The sequence below is a fragment of the Moschus berezovskii genome, chromosome 15, assembly GCF_049115385.1.
Source record: "Moschus berezovskii isolate FMDL1 chromosome 15, NW_MosBer_1.0, whole genome shotgun sequence".
Classification (NCBI taxonomy): domain Eukaryota; kingdom Metazoa; phylum Chordata; class Mammalia; order Artiodactyla; family Moschidae; genus Moschus; species Moschus berezovskii.
Window position 1 is genome coordinate 66,440,954 of NC_142474.1, and position 17,381 is coordinate 66,458,334.

The window sequence follows — 17,381 nt, forward strand, 5'->3', positions numbered from 1 at the left end:
TTCAGTCGTGTCCGACTCTGTGTGACCCCATAGACGGAAGCCCACCAGGCTCCCCCGTCCCTGGGATTCTCCAGGCAAGAACACTGGAGTGGGTTGCCATTTCCTTCTCCAATGTGTGGAAGTGAAAAGTGAAAGTGAAGTCGCTCAGTCGTGTCCAACCCTTCGCGACCTCACGGACTGCAGCCTACCAGGCTCCTCCATCCATGGGATTTTCTAGGCAATAGTACTGGAGTTGCTAATTCACCTAAATCTTACCATGTATATTTCTTTAAAACAGAAAAAGCAAATCGCCCATCTGAGATCACAGCTACCAAGTCTGAGGATCACCATCTAATGCTTAAAGGTACTGAAACCAATGACACAATTACCCATCACTGTGCTGGTTTGTATAATTTCAATTCCAGGCTCTTTGGCAGCTTTCTCAACAGGCACCCTTATAAGTTCAATACAGTGAAAAGTTCAATGCAATAAGTTCAATATCAATGAAACCAACAATGCAGCAAGTCAGAATAACTCAGGATAAAGTGTGGAGATAATGACAAATTCTTAATGATTCACAGAATTTTCATCTCTTCCAATCATGATTAATTTCTACCAGAGTTTCTTAAAGAGTTACTTTTTAAGGTTTGGGGTTCAATTCCAGTTAAAATGACATGAGGACAAATACTTGTTCACAAAGGAAGAATAAAGAGATTTGTAAAGGGGTGAAAAATCTTTATAGAAGAATTCATTGATTGGATGTAGCACTCAGTAAAAAATGGTAAGTAAGGGTTTGAATCTCTAGGTAAACAAACATCCATGGGAAAATAAATATGAATAAAAATGTGGGTTAAAGCAGAAACAAAGTAGAAATGAAAAAAAACATGGTATTTATAACAAAACCTATTGTAAATATTCTCAAATTCAAACAAAACATTCATTTACTTCAAGTCTGAAATCACTTTAACGTGCCTGGGCTGTTAATTTCTTAAGTCTTCTGTGAAGAGTTGAATGGCATATTGTCTATATGAAATTTTCCTAATTATTCTCCTGGGACTTTTCCATATGTCTCTGTGCTTTCATGAAACTCTAATGACTTGCAATAACATTTATTAAGAAAATTCTAAATGATTCTCCTTCTGTAATATTAATTTCTATGAACTACAAAGACTGATTGTTATATGAACCTCAATACTATTAAAATATCAGCAATAACCCCTAAATCTGTAAGCCAAAAGTTCAGACAATGACCTTTCAAAGAAAGATAAATAGATATCAATTTTCATTTAGCAAAGCCAACAAAACATTTTGCACTGACTGAAACAGATCACTGACCTTCTCCTCTGACTTTATTAAAAAGCTAATTTCTACAAAAGAGCAGGGTACTTGAGAATGCCAAAATGACAATAAATATTAAGAAATCATAATTATGGAAAGAAGTACATAGGAGCTATTCATTTTGACATGTTATATGACACAGTTCCAAAATTATGCCAAAGAATCATTACAATGAAGCCTTTCCTTAGGATTGACCTCAGTTTATAAAGAGCTTCTGTCATTCAAATTGTATCAGTTAACTGTGAACTGAATTTAATGTTTAACACTGACAAACACTATGTTTTTGATGTACATCCTTAAAAATGTTAAATGCAACAATAATAATTAGAAAAAAATAGTATTTGTTAACTAGAATGAAAGCTTGTTCAACTTCAATCATTAAAGCATCTATATTTAGTACTAATCAAAGACAATGGGCATTCTTTGTTACTGTTGTTTAGAGTAAACATAGTTTTTTTTTTTATAAAATATTTGTAAGTACTGGCAGAATACACAGGCAGTTTCTGCCTTTTGCCATACATTCTCATATTTAATAAATTAAAATCAAGCCAGATTCTATGAGGCTCCATATCAATTATATAACTCAAGGTCAGAAAAATGTTTAAAAGAAAACCATTATTTCTATTTTATGTTGATCAAGCATAATCTTTCTAAATTAGCTTCTGTAACATATGTAATTAGTTTCTGTAATACATGTAATCATATATTTTTAAATACTATCAAAATAAACTATTCATTTCTGTATTTAAAAGAGTGATTCTTTTAATCACAAATAAAATTTCACTTCATTTAAAAAGTTCATACTAGATCATAAGGTGGTAATATAATAACTGTATGGGAAACTGTAATTAAACAATGAATATGCCTATATCAAGAGTAAAAAGGCAGAGGTACTTATGAACTAACATCTCTATGACAAGGGAAAATATTCTTCCTCTGTTGAGAGACCCTAAGCAGAATTTTATATTGTATACAACTCTATTTGTGTTCCTTGATATGCTTTTGCTTAAAAACCAAGTCCTGTCATTTACCTGATATTCCTGTATTAATAGGAGGAGAAGGGTTTAAGCTGATATGATTCTGTATTTGCAAGGGGCTTCAAAAGTGGAATGAGGCTGTCAATTCCTGATCAGGTACCAAGTATTTGGAGGTTAAAAAAGCCAGTCACCAGAAAGAAGGCTTTTGTGGTTCACATAAAATCCAATGAAACAGTATGATTTAGGAAGGAAATAGGAATCTCAGAGTTTACAGCATCAGAAACCCTACACCAAATGAAAAGAAGAATGGTCTCAGAGTCAGGATAGGAAAAAGGTTCTAGTAAGAATCTGCCACCAGTGGCCACATGACTTGCAGCAATCACTCAACCTCTCTTGGGTTCCTTTCCAACTAACCATGGGAGATGGTTGACCTCATAAAAGGAGAAACATTCTTTATAATGACACCATTTTGAGAGACATAATTTAAAAACACATAAAAATGCTCAGCTAGAAGGGATGAATAACAGCAGTGTCTGGAGGGGACAGTGACAGGGAGTCAGAAAAGAGCCTAGCAGTTTGCTTGCTCTGAGTCGTGGGGAAGGCCAGAGCAGACATACACGCCCCAGCACACAGGGATTCCTCATCTGCAGGTGGAGATCCTTACAAAACACATTGATGTAAGGCATGGGTGAAGTATTAGTCAGGGCCACTCCGATTCTCCTTGGTTCATTAAGAAAGGGAAGCAACAGGATATTCCAGAAGAGCAGGAGACAAGGGGCCAGGGGCCTCGCTTCTCAGCATTCCACCAGGAATCGCCCATAGCTTCAAAGAAATCAATCTCTTCCCATCACCAAAAGACAGACCCAAAGCGGAGGAAGGGCCTCTAGTTCTCCTGAACACCAAATGGGGCACTCAAAACAGTCAAAGCCTCCCTGTTGCTCTGGGTTTGATGGTAACATCCTGAATCCTATTTCTTTCGCTGTCAACAATTGTACTACAGTCATAACCACTACCCTTTTCCTAGTAACATCAGGTTTAAAGCCTTATCCTCTGAACTTGTACATGTAAATTTTTATACAGCAAAGGGAATCTGAAAAGCATAAAAAAACACAACTTGAAATACTTTCTTTAAAAGTCATGTCAGTTGTAACGATGATACAAGACATAAGGTGCTCCGGGTTAGTTGACAGAAAGCTGACTTGATGGGAAGATCATTTGTACCTTTCTTGAGCTGGATGTTAAGCTTCTTGCCTATTTTTTTGGTGTTGTAACCACTGCTGGGACTGAACACATGGTGTGCTGCCAGGGCCGGAGCAGTAGGCGGCTTTCCCGAGGGCTGTGCGCTCTGAGGTAGGAGTCGGGGGTGCGGGTCCGCGTGCTCGGGTGGGAGGTTCAGCCGGGACGCCCTGGGCAGAGCCTGCGGCCCCGCGCTGGTCACGCCTCTGTGGTCCACGTGCTGGCTGTCCGGGCTGAAGCGGCTGGAGTAGTAACTGTTCCTCTCACTTTGGGACAGTTGTTCGTACTGCTCTTTATTGGCTGCGGGAACCACATGGAACCAAATGATGGATGTCCGCATGGCTTGGCGAAACATATGCTGTGCTCTAGGTTTAAGGAAGAATGGAAAGTTAGCAAAAAAAGACTGGCAGACTCGAAGGTATTATGAACTTAATTAAGTATATGCATTAAGCAACAAGGATGGACAGACTTTGTTGAAACTAAAAACAACCCCAATATAAATTTTCATTCTCAAAAATGATAAAACTATCTACAACTACAGTTGAAATACTGGGTCTTGCACTGTCAATCATTTGTTTATACTGTAGCTTTAAGCATAAGAGGTATTATCATTTCAATATTAAGAGAAATTAAATATAATCTCTCAACAACATTATCCAATAGGACTTTTAAAAATCATTATTAAGTATTTCCTTGCAAGGAGACCAATCGAGTTTTTAAAGAAACATACTAAAAAATACACTTAGAAAACTATATAAAGTGACTATCTATTATTTATCAGAAAAATTAATCCAAGTCTCTACATGCAAAAAACCCTCAAGAATGCCAATGCAGCTTCGGTGACCCAAGAGCAGTTGGTCGCAGTGCAACTCCAAGACCATCACGAGAAGCTCCTCCGTTTCATCCGGATCCCTAGTCAGGTCATGTTATGTGTGACAAAGTTGACAGTATGAGCTAAAAGTATAATAAAAACTAGCAACCTGGTGAATTTTCCAGAAGGTGAGGAAGTTGTCAAATTGTAAAGCCTAAACTGGGCCCATAACATCTGAAGAAGTGCCATTAGACTATAGTCTAATGGTAGTGATTACCTGGAGTTTGATGAAATTTTTAAAAGCTAGAGATTGGCAGAAAATTCCCCTCTCCACCCTGAAGGCGAAGACCAGAGACACGTGGTCCAAGGCACTCCCATCGCCTGCACTCTGTCATGCCTGACACAGAAAAGAGCAGCAATGAGGCAGCCCACACTTACTGTTCAAATCTTCTATTTCGAAGGTCGCCATCATTAATCCTGACAATGCAATCATTCTCATGAAAAAGGTTTTCTTGTTCAGCTTTACCACCTTTCTCCAATCGTTTTACTAATAACCCCAGGGTTCTGGAACATTAAGAATGCAAATCGTTACACATGTAATATTGCCACTGTACACAATACCCTACTGCTTTAATGTTGGTATTATATTTACAAAGACTGCCTAATAAAGGGGTGCGTTAAATCGCTATTCAGACATTTTAAAATAACACCAACACAACAATCATGACGGTATAAATGGTGCATAGAAAGGGATCTTTTCAATAAATATGAGCAATTGTTTCTGGAGTGTCAGAGTCATGCTTCTGAAACAAAGTGTACACTTCTCTCTATGCTTACAAATGCTCCCAACAGAGCAGGCCTAACGGCTCGGTGGCTGAGGCAGCGGGCAGAGTGAATGAGCATGGATTTGTGAGCAGTCTGGCAGTTTCCTGTTTCAAGCCAGCTGGTACAGTGCTGATGGCAACAACATCTTTCCATGAAAGGAAAGGTAAGAAGAAGCTCACCCGGGTGCATTGCACATTTGAGAAGGAGAATTGGGAAGATTTCAAAAATAGAAGAGTTTCCATTCCTGGCATCTGAATTTGATATTGCCTCATGTTCTGAATTTCAAAACTTGTTAGGTCTCCCAGAAGTACGTAATTTGTTGCCATTATTCCCTTCGGAAGAAAATAGAAAGCCAGGGGCAAGTTCCAATCTTGGCAGTCACCATTCAGCTCTCAGTGTTAAGTCAAACTTCAAGTAGAAAGAAAAGCCTGAGTGAACTTTTAGAGACCAAGATGGAGGGGGGAAAAAGATTATTGCAAATGTACTTGGTCTGGAGCACCAACACCTTGACTGACAGGATGGACATTCCATATACCCCATAGAAATAGCAAATTCTATATATGATCACAGCTTCGTAAGTAACAGGAATCCTCACCTAGTCCTGATGCTCTGATTTATGTGACGGTTAGCATCTATTCTGTATCACGATCATGTTAAAATTTTTATGAATTTATTTTCAGTTTGTCCCCAACTTAGATTTTCTTTCATAGTCCTAATATTTAGAGACACAAAAAATACCCATATGGAGACTAGCATTTAGAATCCTACATAAATTAAAGGTGAAGACACCAAATTTTCAACCACCTATCTGTATTTTCCAACGGAGTACAACCTGCAGTACTGTCCAATAGAAAGATGCTCCAATAGATAGCATCCTTCTTTTAAACCTTTGAGGTAATTGTTGCTATTGATCTCATTGCCCTGTCACTGTTACTTATACACACATCTTATCTCTATTGTTGCCCTGTCAGGTCCTGGAAAGTGGGGAACATGGGCCTGAGCTTGTAGTAAGGTCTTGACAAATGAAAACTGAATGAATGAGTGCTTAGGTTTATCTGAGGCAAACAAGTCTCCTAACAAGTTTTTGTAAAATAGAACAAATGAAATAAAATGCAGAATCAGATCCTCTTTTTCATGATGGTATCATTTATACCAAATATAGGACTGAGCTGAAATTCATTGAGGTGAAGGCCCTTTTGTTTTTTGGGTGTTATTCTACAGTTTAACCCTGTTTCTTTGATGAATATTTACTGAGTCACTATTGATGTCATTCTAATTTGTATTATTAAATATAGTGAAGAGGCACAGTGTCTTACTATGGTTAAGTATACCTACTGCAAGAATAAGAGGAGATGACATTTAAATTGCCTTTTGGTCAAGTTAGTAACTGGGGATTAATATCTACTAGTGTAAGAGTCTAAAAAACTTGGTGACTAGTGAAAAATATGGCGTGGGTCATTGTTAGTTACTTGCCATCATATATTGGAACTAAATCAATATACAAATCCTCTAAGCTCAAAGGTAAGAAAAAGTACACTGACCCAGCAGCATGAGACTAGAGCTGTCAGAATCCCTGCTTGGCAGGAAGTGATATCTTACTGTCCATCACCAAAGTGCACAGTAAATGTAAAGTGGCTCCTAAAATGTAATCAAGCTCATAATGTACCTTCCTAAGCTTCCCTATGATTTGTCTGTGTCTATGGGCTTCCCAGGTGGCTCAGGGGTAAAGAATCCACCTGCCAATGCAGGAGACACAGGTTTGATCCCTGAGTTGGGAAGATCCCTTGGAAAAGGAAATGGCAACCCACTCCAGTATTCTTGCCTGGGAAATCCCATGGACAGAGGAGACTGGCAGGATACAGTCCATGAGGCCGCAGAGTCAGACGTGAAAGAGTGACTGAGCACACATACACGCATGAGCAACGGAACAAAGTGTTCTATCCAGAGGCATCACATCATTAAGATATACCCATGACTCTGTTGAGTGGGACAAAATAACAAGAGAAATTAAACTGAATCACAGTTATTGGTAATAGTGGAGCCAGGAGAAGACACGGGGCCACTGTGCCATCCAAGCATCCACGTGAGAGCACAGCAGAAAGAAAAGATGACTCAGCCACCCACAGGCAATCCTAACAGAACCACGACTTGGTATCACTTTTGTTGCTAACAGCTGCCTCTAAGGACCAACAACAGTTCTTTCAAGTTCATGTGTTCAGCCCCTCAGTAAAAGTATGCCCTACCAAGAGTCACTCCAGTTAATTAGTTTTTAATCAGTGAGATCATGAGCAATTTCTCAATACAGTTAGAACATTGCTGTGATCTCAAGTGTCTAAAAATTATTATGTTTTTATATATTCTGAAATACTTTGTGTATTCTGAAATAGAATATTTTTAGGGAAATGGAGAAAGTCAGACCAAGTTTAATGGAAATTACTTAGCAGGTAGCTAGTATCAGTCATTTGTTTAAATTTATAAATTTATCTCCAATAAAACCTTTCAGTATCTATAACAGTTTAAATAATCTAACTTGGAAATCTGTAATTTAATTCTACAAGTGGCATTAATATTCTTCAGATGAATAGGTCCATGGATTTATATTCATCAAGATAATCATTTTTCTTTTCTTAAATCTACTTTTCCCCCCCATGAGAAACATTCCAGGATAATAATATACAGTAAAAAGGCCTGACATGCTTCATTCATGGAATGGCTTGTCTTTCTATACAAACACTCTCATACAACCAAATGCATGAGTAATCCTCACATACAGTAAAAATGCTACAAATCAAAAACAAGTATGCTATCATATTTACATGAAATATTGCCAAAGTTTATTAAACGAGGTTTTAGAATCCAACATTATTAAAGTAGTTGCAGAAACCTCAGAGAGACTAGAGAGCTGATGGGTGGTTGAGGGTGGGAGGTAGAGGAGCAGAAAGGGAAAAATCTCACCCTGAGTGACACAGCCAGTGCCCAGGGCAGCAACAGAACAGACTGGACTAAGGAGGCGTTAGCAGCCTGCTGGTTTCTAAGTGCTTGACCACACTGTTAAAATCATTCTCTCAAAAGAATGGATTAACTGCAGAGGAAAATGGTACAATCTGCAAAATTATCCCATTTGCTCCACTAGGCGAAAATGATTACAAAAGGAATGGGAATGAACGATCAAAAAAAACTTCACAGGAAAACTGAACTGATAACATAACAGCCAAACTGAGAATGGAGAGGACCCTCTGAAGGGAAATCAATGGCAAGTAATAACAGAGATTTTCATCTTCCTGGAAAGTTGTGTCTGCCAGCAGAGATGTCTCCACCCCCTCCCGCCCCTACTGCCCACAAAAAGGCAGCTCAGATAGTATTTACAATTAGAAACAAATTTTAGGAGTCTATTTTGCAAATTCAACCAGCAACTAGAATTCTCTCTAAAGGAATAAAGTGAGTGCCGATGCTGTTGTGATTCCCTTAACACTCTTATTAGAGAGAATAATTCAAGGTCGTGAAGGTCAGAGCGTTTTGGCATGACTCTATGCCAGAGTAGAGAGTGGTTTTCCTTCCTGACAGTCAGTACCAGAATTTCTTATTAGGGGCAACCACTTTTCATCAAAAGAAACCACTTTAAGAAAGATAGAAGAGCGAGGAGAGGGAGAAGAGGAATCGGGCAGTGGGGCGGGGAGGTCGCCTGGGGAAAGGACCAGGGGCAAAGCACCAGCCTGACTGTGCTGGCAGCTGCAGGAGGACGAGCAGGTCATTATTAACAGGGAGGTCAGCTCTGGGAAGCCACAGCATCAGGGCTCCCGGTTACATGAGGCAGCACCTCTTCACCTCCTGCATGAATTTAATGTGAACCCAACTTGGCAAGATGATTTCTGGGCAAATGGATTTCTTCTGGTAAATTGAAAACATCCCCAAAACTACCTCTCTTCCCTGATCCCTCTTTTCAAAAATTTAGGGGAAACACACTATGTCCGCTATGTACAAATCCCACTTCTGAATGAATTTCCTACATTAAAAAAATATGTAAATACACACATATTTCTTTGAAGTCTTTAGCCATGGCTTTTGTACAATGTTTCTTACCCCCAAAAGGGGGCAAAGAAGGAGAATACAGCCCCAGAGAGCCAGCCGTGGAAAGGCAGCATCTCTGTACATGATTTTGGATGCATAATTAGAAATTTAACTGCTTAGATTATATTAAGGATTGCACCACTACATTTTTACAAGGTTCATTAGCCTAATTATACACTTAATTAAAACAAACTCAGTCACACATGTTAACATTTTCAATCCTAAGTATAAATTACAGCCAATGATAAAACTGAAAATAAGTAACAAATGTTTTATTGACATCTAAATTGGCTGAACAAGTCTGAGTTTTGCTTTGATAACGGAAACTCCCACAACTGCCACCCAGCTGTATGGAAATGATCATAATTCATCTTAATAAAAGCTGACACAGTGTAAACACAACTACAGCAAAAGCCGAGAAGGCATGAGCAGAAGGAGCTCCCAGCAGCAAGACCCTCTTCCCTCACTGAGCCTGGGACACAGTAAGAACTCCAAGTTAATATAAAAAAAAAATCTTGATTTTTTTTTTTTAATCTTTAGTGGATGAGATAAAGTGGACCAAAACATGGTAAAGTGAAAATAGAGAATTCCTTAAAATTAGGGCAGAAATGATAGGCATCATACTACTACATTTAAAGAAGCAAGTTTTATCTAAATGTAAAATACAACTTTTCTAAAACAAATGCATTTAATATGTCCCCTTGATTTGAACAAAACGAATCGGCCACTGAGAATGAACAACTGAAGTCTTCCATACAAACAGATACAGATTCAGTAAATAAATTGTGTGTTTTGGGAAATGAATTGAAATAGAGTACTCATAGTGCAAGAGGATATTTATTATTTTAAAAGTGAATATTCAACTTAAAAACTCTAAAGTGAACTGAAATATACAAGCCTCAAATAAAGCTCTTCTTAACATCTGAGCTGTTTCCATGAAATTCAAATTGGCTGTAATTCTTCATTAACAAATATACCCAACTACCTAAATAAGCGTGTACTGAAATTCTCAACTTTATGATGTAAGAGTAAATTTTCATCTCATATTCATGATAGAAGAGATCATTTTGAGATCATATTCCACTATTATACAGTCTCATTAGCACTTGCCTAGACAACCAGGACACCCAGCATTTGGAGGTAATCTTAAAGCGCATCATGGGTAGATAAGTGGAAGGTGAAATGGCAACACCATTCTTATTATATTAGCTGCCACTGCCAAATATCTCACTAAAAGAATTTTACACGTATTTTGTAAGTTCCTGTATTTTCTTATTTAAACCATACAGTCACAGGAGTGTCCCAGCCTTCAGATGTGAAGACTGAGGCTAAGTGAAGGAAAACTGCTCAGGCCACACTTACTCGAAAGACAGAGCCAGGAACTGTCCCAAGTATATGTGATCTCAAAAAAGCTTCCGGCAAAATGCATCTCTTAGCTTGGACTATTCCTAACAAGCCCTTGGCCAATAACATGAAGACTCAGCGTTTGGTTAAGGCCATCACTGTCTGCCACAAAGAGGGAAGACAGCACAGATAACTGGAATTCTGGAAAGAAGATGAGCTTTCTGTTTTTGATGTCTTATACAGCAAAAAGTAATATAATGAAGGGTCAGTGACCTAAGAGTTAAAACTAACACTATTTATAACTCATGTCAGTATTAGAGGAGTCAAGTTCATAGAATTTCACTGAATTATTAAGCAGATGAGTATTTTTCTTAAGACCTTCCAAATATGTCTACTAACTACTCTTTTATACAGAATAGTTAAAACTTAATAAACACTTGAGTTCTATTTGAGACAAAAATTATTCAATTACGTCCATTACAGAAAAGAGAATTATTCAATTACGTCCATTACAGAGAAGTAGGCTGCTGTATTAAGAATAATATGCTTTAAAAAACAAAAGAATAAAATTTAATTTAAAAAAGAATAATATGCTTTAGCCATACGTGTTTCCATAGGGGAAAAGATTAAGAATGTCTTCTATAAGTTAGACTGGGACCAAATAGAAGAATAATAGCTAATCTAAAAAATAATACAATGATATTTCTCAAAAACCTTCAACAATTTCTCTATTATTTACAGAATGAAGTCTCACAGGCCATTCATAAAGTGCTTTCTAAGAGCCATTTCCAATTCACTCTGTTTCAAATCATTATTTCTCAGCAAATCACACACATTTGTATGGAACATCTTCCTTTCGTATACCCTCTTCCTGGAAAGATCTTTTCAGACATCACTAGCATTAAGTCGTATATTTCCTTTAAAGAACAGATCAAGTTCCATTGCTTCACAGCTCCACTTCATCTAAATCCTACCACACACATGCATCAAGTTCTTTGGACACATAGTATAGAACTCTTTATATAGTACATATTTCTCAATTAGACTTTAAGTCCCTTAAAACTACAAAATCTTATTATTTCATAAGCCCAGCCCCTATTTCAGAATATACATTTTATCCTGCTTTCTAAATATTTAATATTACAACATAATCATATTCCTAAGTAATTGGAAAAGCTTGGGAAAACTCATTAACATCAAGCCAGGATACATCCTTATTGTTTTATTTCTAATGTACATCAGATATTTATTTTTATATGTATTTTATTTCAATAGCAATGCAGAGTTAATAGGCATAGTCACAGAAAGCTTCGCTGAGCAATACTGTTGGGTTAGGTCCTAGAAATATAAAAAATTTTAACATGAAACATGGTTTTTCTGCCAAAGGAAATGACAATTACTTGGCAGAGCCTTCCTGAAAGTAGTAGCACTTGTGATTTAAATAAGGAGGTTATGTTTGACATTTAAATCAAGAGGAAATGAAATTATATGTGTGAAGTGAAAATTGATTTCAAGGTAGCGAAACTGTGAATAAAGAATTCTGGGTAGGGATCAGCTAATTTTATATTTTTGAATAAAAAACAGGATGATAACTAGAGAAAAACAGAGCATCAAGGGGTATCAACACAGTCTCTCCTGTGCAGCCATTTGTCTCCGTTTTTAGTACCCAAAGCAGTGGCTGGGGGAAGGGCAGCCACAAGCCAGTTGTCACTAAAGAACATTCAACCCACTCTAGAAAATGGCCTTTTTTAAATTGATTCAGCAGAATCTTTATTCAAAAAAACTTCATTAACCCCGCAGGCCAAAATAATACTGAATACATAAGTAGCTTTAAAAATTTCTCTAACATTGACTTCACATTTTTTCCCAATTTCCCTGAATTATGTTTGATATTTGAGATGTTTATCGCATCGAGTTTCTTTTCTTTAGGATGTGTAATTCCCATTCTGTAGTTTTCCTTAAAACTTTTTGACTTTGAAATTGAAATCAGAAAGCAATACTGACATGTATACATCACTTTTAGAAAAATAAGTATTCAGTAAGTGTTATTCAATTAATTACATCTCCAAAGCTGAGGGGGGCCCAAGTATGACTGGAATTTTGCACAAAGAAACTTATTCTCAGAAATTTCAACTTACATCCCACAAATATGTATTCTTATATTCTCACTGGATAATATATGCAATTTCTTCACGAGTTCCACTTAATTTCCTCCTTTATGCTATACTGCATTGCTTAATTTGCCCTCACAGTCACCATGGAGCTGATGCAGCTTCCTTCATAAGGTGTCATCTCAATTAAAATCATCTTCTACAACAAGCCAGCTTCAGTTACCTAATTCAGACAACCCCTCCTCTATCAACTCACAATGTCGGCATTTATCACATAATTGTAATAGTGTGAGTTCCTGGCTATCACTCCATCTTGACTGCAAACCCCTGGAGAGAGACCATGTCCCATTCATCCTTGTTTCCCAACACCTAACACAGGAACCGTCACTCAGTAAATGGTTGGGAAGGTTTCTGATAGACTGGGAAGAATGTACTTGTCAGCATTTCTGAGAACAAGGGAGATGGGTGTCTCTGGCTCCTGAAGATTGGCGTCTAGGATTCTGGAGGAGCCCTCCTGCTGTTCTCTGCATTTTCGGCCTCACTCCAAAGAACCAAGAATGTCAAGAAAGACACATTACAGGTGTTAGAGGGAAAGAATTCTGCTTCGTTTCCCAGTATGAAAATTGCTGATGCCTAGAAAGGGTTTATAAAGAATCTCATTGTCTTAATCTCTTTGTCCCTTGTACAAGAATGTTGTACAGGATTTTCTTCATTACACTGCCAAATCAACAGGGATTAAAAATGACACCTTCTAGTTCTGCAAAGGGATTCTTGTCTAGTTGAATGAGTTCTGTATATCAAAATGAAATGCCATGGTAACCAGTAAAAATACCTTCCACTGAATTAATCTGCAGTCAATTTATTTTTCTGTCTCACAGTTTTTTTGCTTTAGGCTTTTTACCTATCTATTTTATCCCAATATCCTTTCACAATGCAGTAGAAAATGTGTAATAAATGACAGAAAATAATATGTTTGAAATACTGGTTCAGTGCTGGTCCATACACAATTAAGTCTCAGCAGTGATGAGTTATACTCCACAAGCAGTTAAAGGCAAAATAGTATTGGGAAGCTATCATTCATGCATTTTACCCTCTTAGCTTATTTTTCTACTCATGAAATAAATGGAAAAGGGATTTAACTTCTGAGATCATTTAAAATTATAATTTTTAAAGGAGATAAAGGCAAGGGCCATTTTGAAAACAACTGAGCTCGTTTAAATGGAAGTTCTTTGACAAAAGTTCAATGCTTCTCTAGAGTTTTAAAAAAAGAAGAAGGGAAAAAAATAAAAGTGGTCATAAGTCTGTGAATTTAACACCCCGCTTTCAGTTCCAGCAGAATTTCACATCTTGTTAGACAATGCTCACTTTCAAGCCTCCTACTCCAGTAGAGTTCTAGATAAATCAATGTATCAGCTTCCAGATCTTCCATAAAGCATGTGCTTTACCAGAAACATGAAGTCTGGACACAGCACGGTCAGGAACATATATTAGGAAGGTGGTACAATTGTTCAAACACTATTTTAAAAAACTAAACAGGTAATGCAGTCACATGCCTGTAATTGACATTCCAATGTCTCTTACAACATACTAGATGCTTATAATTCCTTGGCAAGACTTGAAAGAATGTTCTGTGTTCTCACTCACTGGCCTAAGGCGACTTACCAGCTCCCTGTTTTCTTCTCCCAGCATAAAGGAAGTTTAAAAATAAATAGATAAAGTGATAACCATAAAAGAAAGAAGTTCAAATTAAAAACCCAAATATATCATATATATGTTTCAGTGGGTAATAACTAGATGGGTAAATAAGAAAGGATGAGATTAAACCTCAAAGGTTAATGCTGCTCCCTATGCTCCACCATGCCCCAGGAGGAGGCAGACGATGAAAGACTCATCAAACATTTGATTAGTTGATATGATTAGCTGCAAAATCAGTTCTTAGTATTTGAATATATATAAAACAAACAATAATTCTTTCATTGAAAACAAGCAGTAGGGTAAAAGAAACTCATGTAACATTTGACATTTTTAAAGATACATGTTCTATGAAGTAATGAAGTCATACTAACAAACAGTGCAAAACTGTGCCATTTGGGTGGGCAGACTGAAGAGGAGACACAGATCACACGGGAGGAAATAAATCTATAGCTTCTCTAACTTAAAAATTTTGGAACATAATTATAAAAATCATATAAAATTAAAGAACTAAACAAACATATAAACAAATTTTCAATGAATCATTTTCTATGTTATCCAGATAACTTATACTGGATACAAGTTTTCCAGATAAATGCTTGAAGAACTTCCTTACCTTTGCACATTCAGCTGGAGTTCTGGCAATAAAGGCTATCATCAATTTGCAGCGTAGTAAAATGTTTTCATGGATGTGATGAACAATAAAATTATTAGAATAATTTAAATGCCTGATTTCTTCATCAGCCTAAGTGCTTTTGTGATTATGATGTGAAGGAAGGCACAGTGGCCCCCAAATGAAAAGGCTTCTATTAAGCATACGCTAATGCAACACTACTCTACATCTGAGAATAAATGAAGATAAAACACTGTACATTATGATTCAATTAAGAACCTGCAAGATACGTTACCTGCCGCCTCGAGCACTGAAAGGCACTACATGGATTCCCAGAGGCCCTCCATCGTTGGGGACTTGTACGAGCTTTACCATATCACTGTGAGACAATGATGAATGAGGGAGCATGAACATGTACTGTCACAAACCAAAACCAAACCAAACCAAACCAAACACAAAACTGCAACAGCACAGACACACAGTAAACAACAAAAGAGGACAATACAAAACTTCCGAGGGGCACACACGCATATGCATTCACATTCTGGAATAGAAGCGTGGTGATGAAAGCACATTCAACACTACATACCTGCACACTAGTCTGATGGCATGGGAGGGGAACAATCATCAGAAATAACTACATTAAAAATCACCCAGGACATTGCTCTCGGACCACACTCTTCTGTATAGTCCAAGTTCACATTTTGTAATCAGATCTCTAGACTTGCACTGAAAGTTTCCCATCCTAATATCTAATCAAGGATTACGAAGACTAATGGGCTAAAGATGTTTCCATTGCACAGCACTTTATAATTTACAAAGCGCTCCTGCACAGGTCACCTCATTGATCCTTCCAATAGTCCAGTAAGGGCACAGCTCTGCCCCTGCAGGTAGCCGTCCAGATAGGATGCCACCACCCTTACTCCTAACATCCTACCCGCTGTAAGCTCACTGCACGTGCAGGTGACACAACCCCAGTGGACACCCATGAAAAATCAATTACCTTAAGACTGTTTATAATTGAACTCTAAAGTCTTTATGCTATTTATATGAAGTTACATGACTTCATTTGTAGACTTCTACTACATAACTACAGTACTTTAATATTAATATCATAAGCCCAAATTTACTGCAAACTGGTGTAATCTGGAGAATGTAAATTTTCTAAACCGTTTCAATGAGATTTCCCTTTCTTTGTAGGTATTTCTGTGGGTATGAGCATGGCACAGAAATCTAAATAGTACTGATCCAATGATCAATATTTGGAAATACTATTTCAACTAGATATTAGGTATCTAGTTTAAGGAAACCTGGACAAACATAAGTAACTACCAGTGGACTTGATCAGGATCCCAGAACAGTTCTCATGAACTGGAAAATGCCAATACTTCAACTGTATGTCTTAAATAAAAACCTGAGGTAATCCTATATACTATAAGTACCCTGGTTATGTAATACAAAGACTCAAGAAAATTAAAGATAGGAATATCAAACAAATCAAAATTGAAAATATGTATATAGATTTAATCATATACACTACTTATGACATTAGTTAATATCCTAATTAGCTAAATTAAAATTTTGTCATATTGCAAAATATTTACTAAAGTAATACTATTTACATGGATATTTAATTTTTTAATGTTTTCATAGAATGTCCTAAAATCCTATTTCAGATATCATTAATAGCATTTGAACATCTATTTAATGTCTGTTTGTCAACTAAGGATAGTATGGTATTTTTAATACATTTATTTATTTCACAGTCTTTCTCAAAATAACTACAACAGTACAAGTATTTCTTAAATGTAATTACTTAGAGATCACTGGGTGCTGAATATCCAAACATAATCTGATTCAGGAGCCTGTTTAATTCCACTGAGAAAATTCTTATAGCCCTTTCTTGGAAAACCAAGAAAAGACAAAATTAAGACTCTAATTATTAATATCTCCACCCCAACTTTTACCCAGAGTCAAATAAAAAATTTAGAATGACTGCTCTAAGGTAACTCAGACGAACTCTTAAAAAACATCTTCCATTCAAACCTGACATTATTTAAGATAATTGCAAAGTTGTGACAATATATGAAAGCTTTTCTTTGACCTTCTATACTTAAAATCATGTTCAAGGTCCCTAACCTCTTATAAGGTCCCCATCAAATATCTTGAGAGATGCTATTTCTTCAAATCAATAAAAACATATATAAAAACGACTAATGCTTACCTGATCCAACTAGTTTTTCAAGTAAAGTATGTCTACAATATCTTTTTTAACTTGGCAAAGTTGAAGAACAAACAAAATACTGACATACAAAAGCAACCTGAAAACAGTGACATTGCCATGAACACGACAAACATTTTCAACCAAATACTACTTTAAACTATCA

At 36.8% G+C, this 17,381-nt stretch overlaps 1 protein-coding gene across 11 annotated transcripts in view; it reads right to left on the reverse strand.

The window, feature by feature from the left end:
* The window catches only part of PARD3 (par-3 family cell polarity regulator), a 601,533-nt gene that overhangs the window by 250,153 nt on the left and 333,999 nt on the right, over window positions 1-17,381 (reverse strand). For all 11 annotated transcript variants that reach the window (XM_055428032.2, XM_055428014.2, XM_055428024.2 and 8 more), the window contains exons 7-9: window positions 15,290-15,373; window positions 4,780-4,905; window positions 3,516-3,895 (exon numbers count right to left, since the gene is read on the reverse strand). In XM_055428032.2, coding sequence (XP_055284007.1) covers window positions 3,516-3,895; window positions 4,780-4,905; window positions 15,290-15,373 — 590 coding nt within the window. The remainder of the gene's footprint in view (window positions 1-3,515; window positions 3,896-4,779; window positions 4,906-15,289; window positions 15,374-17,381) is intronic.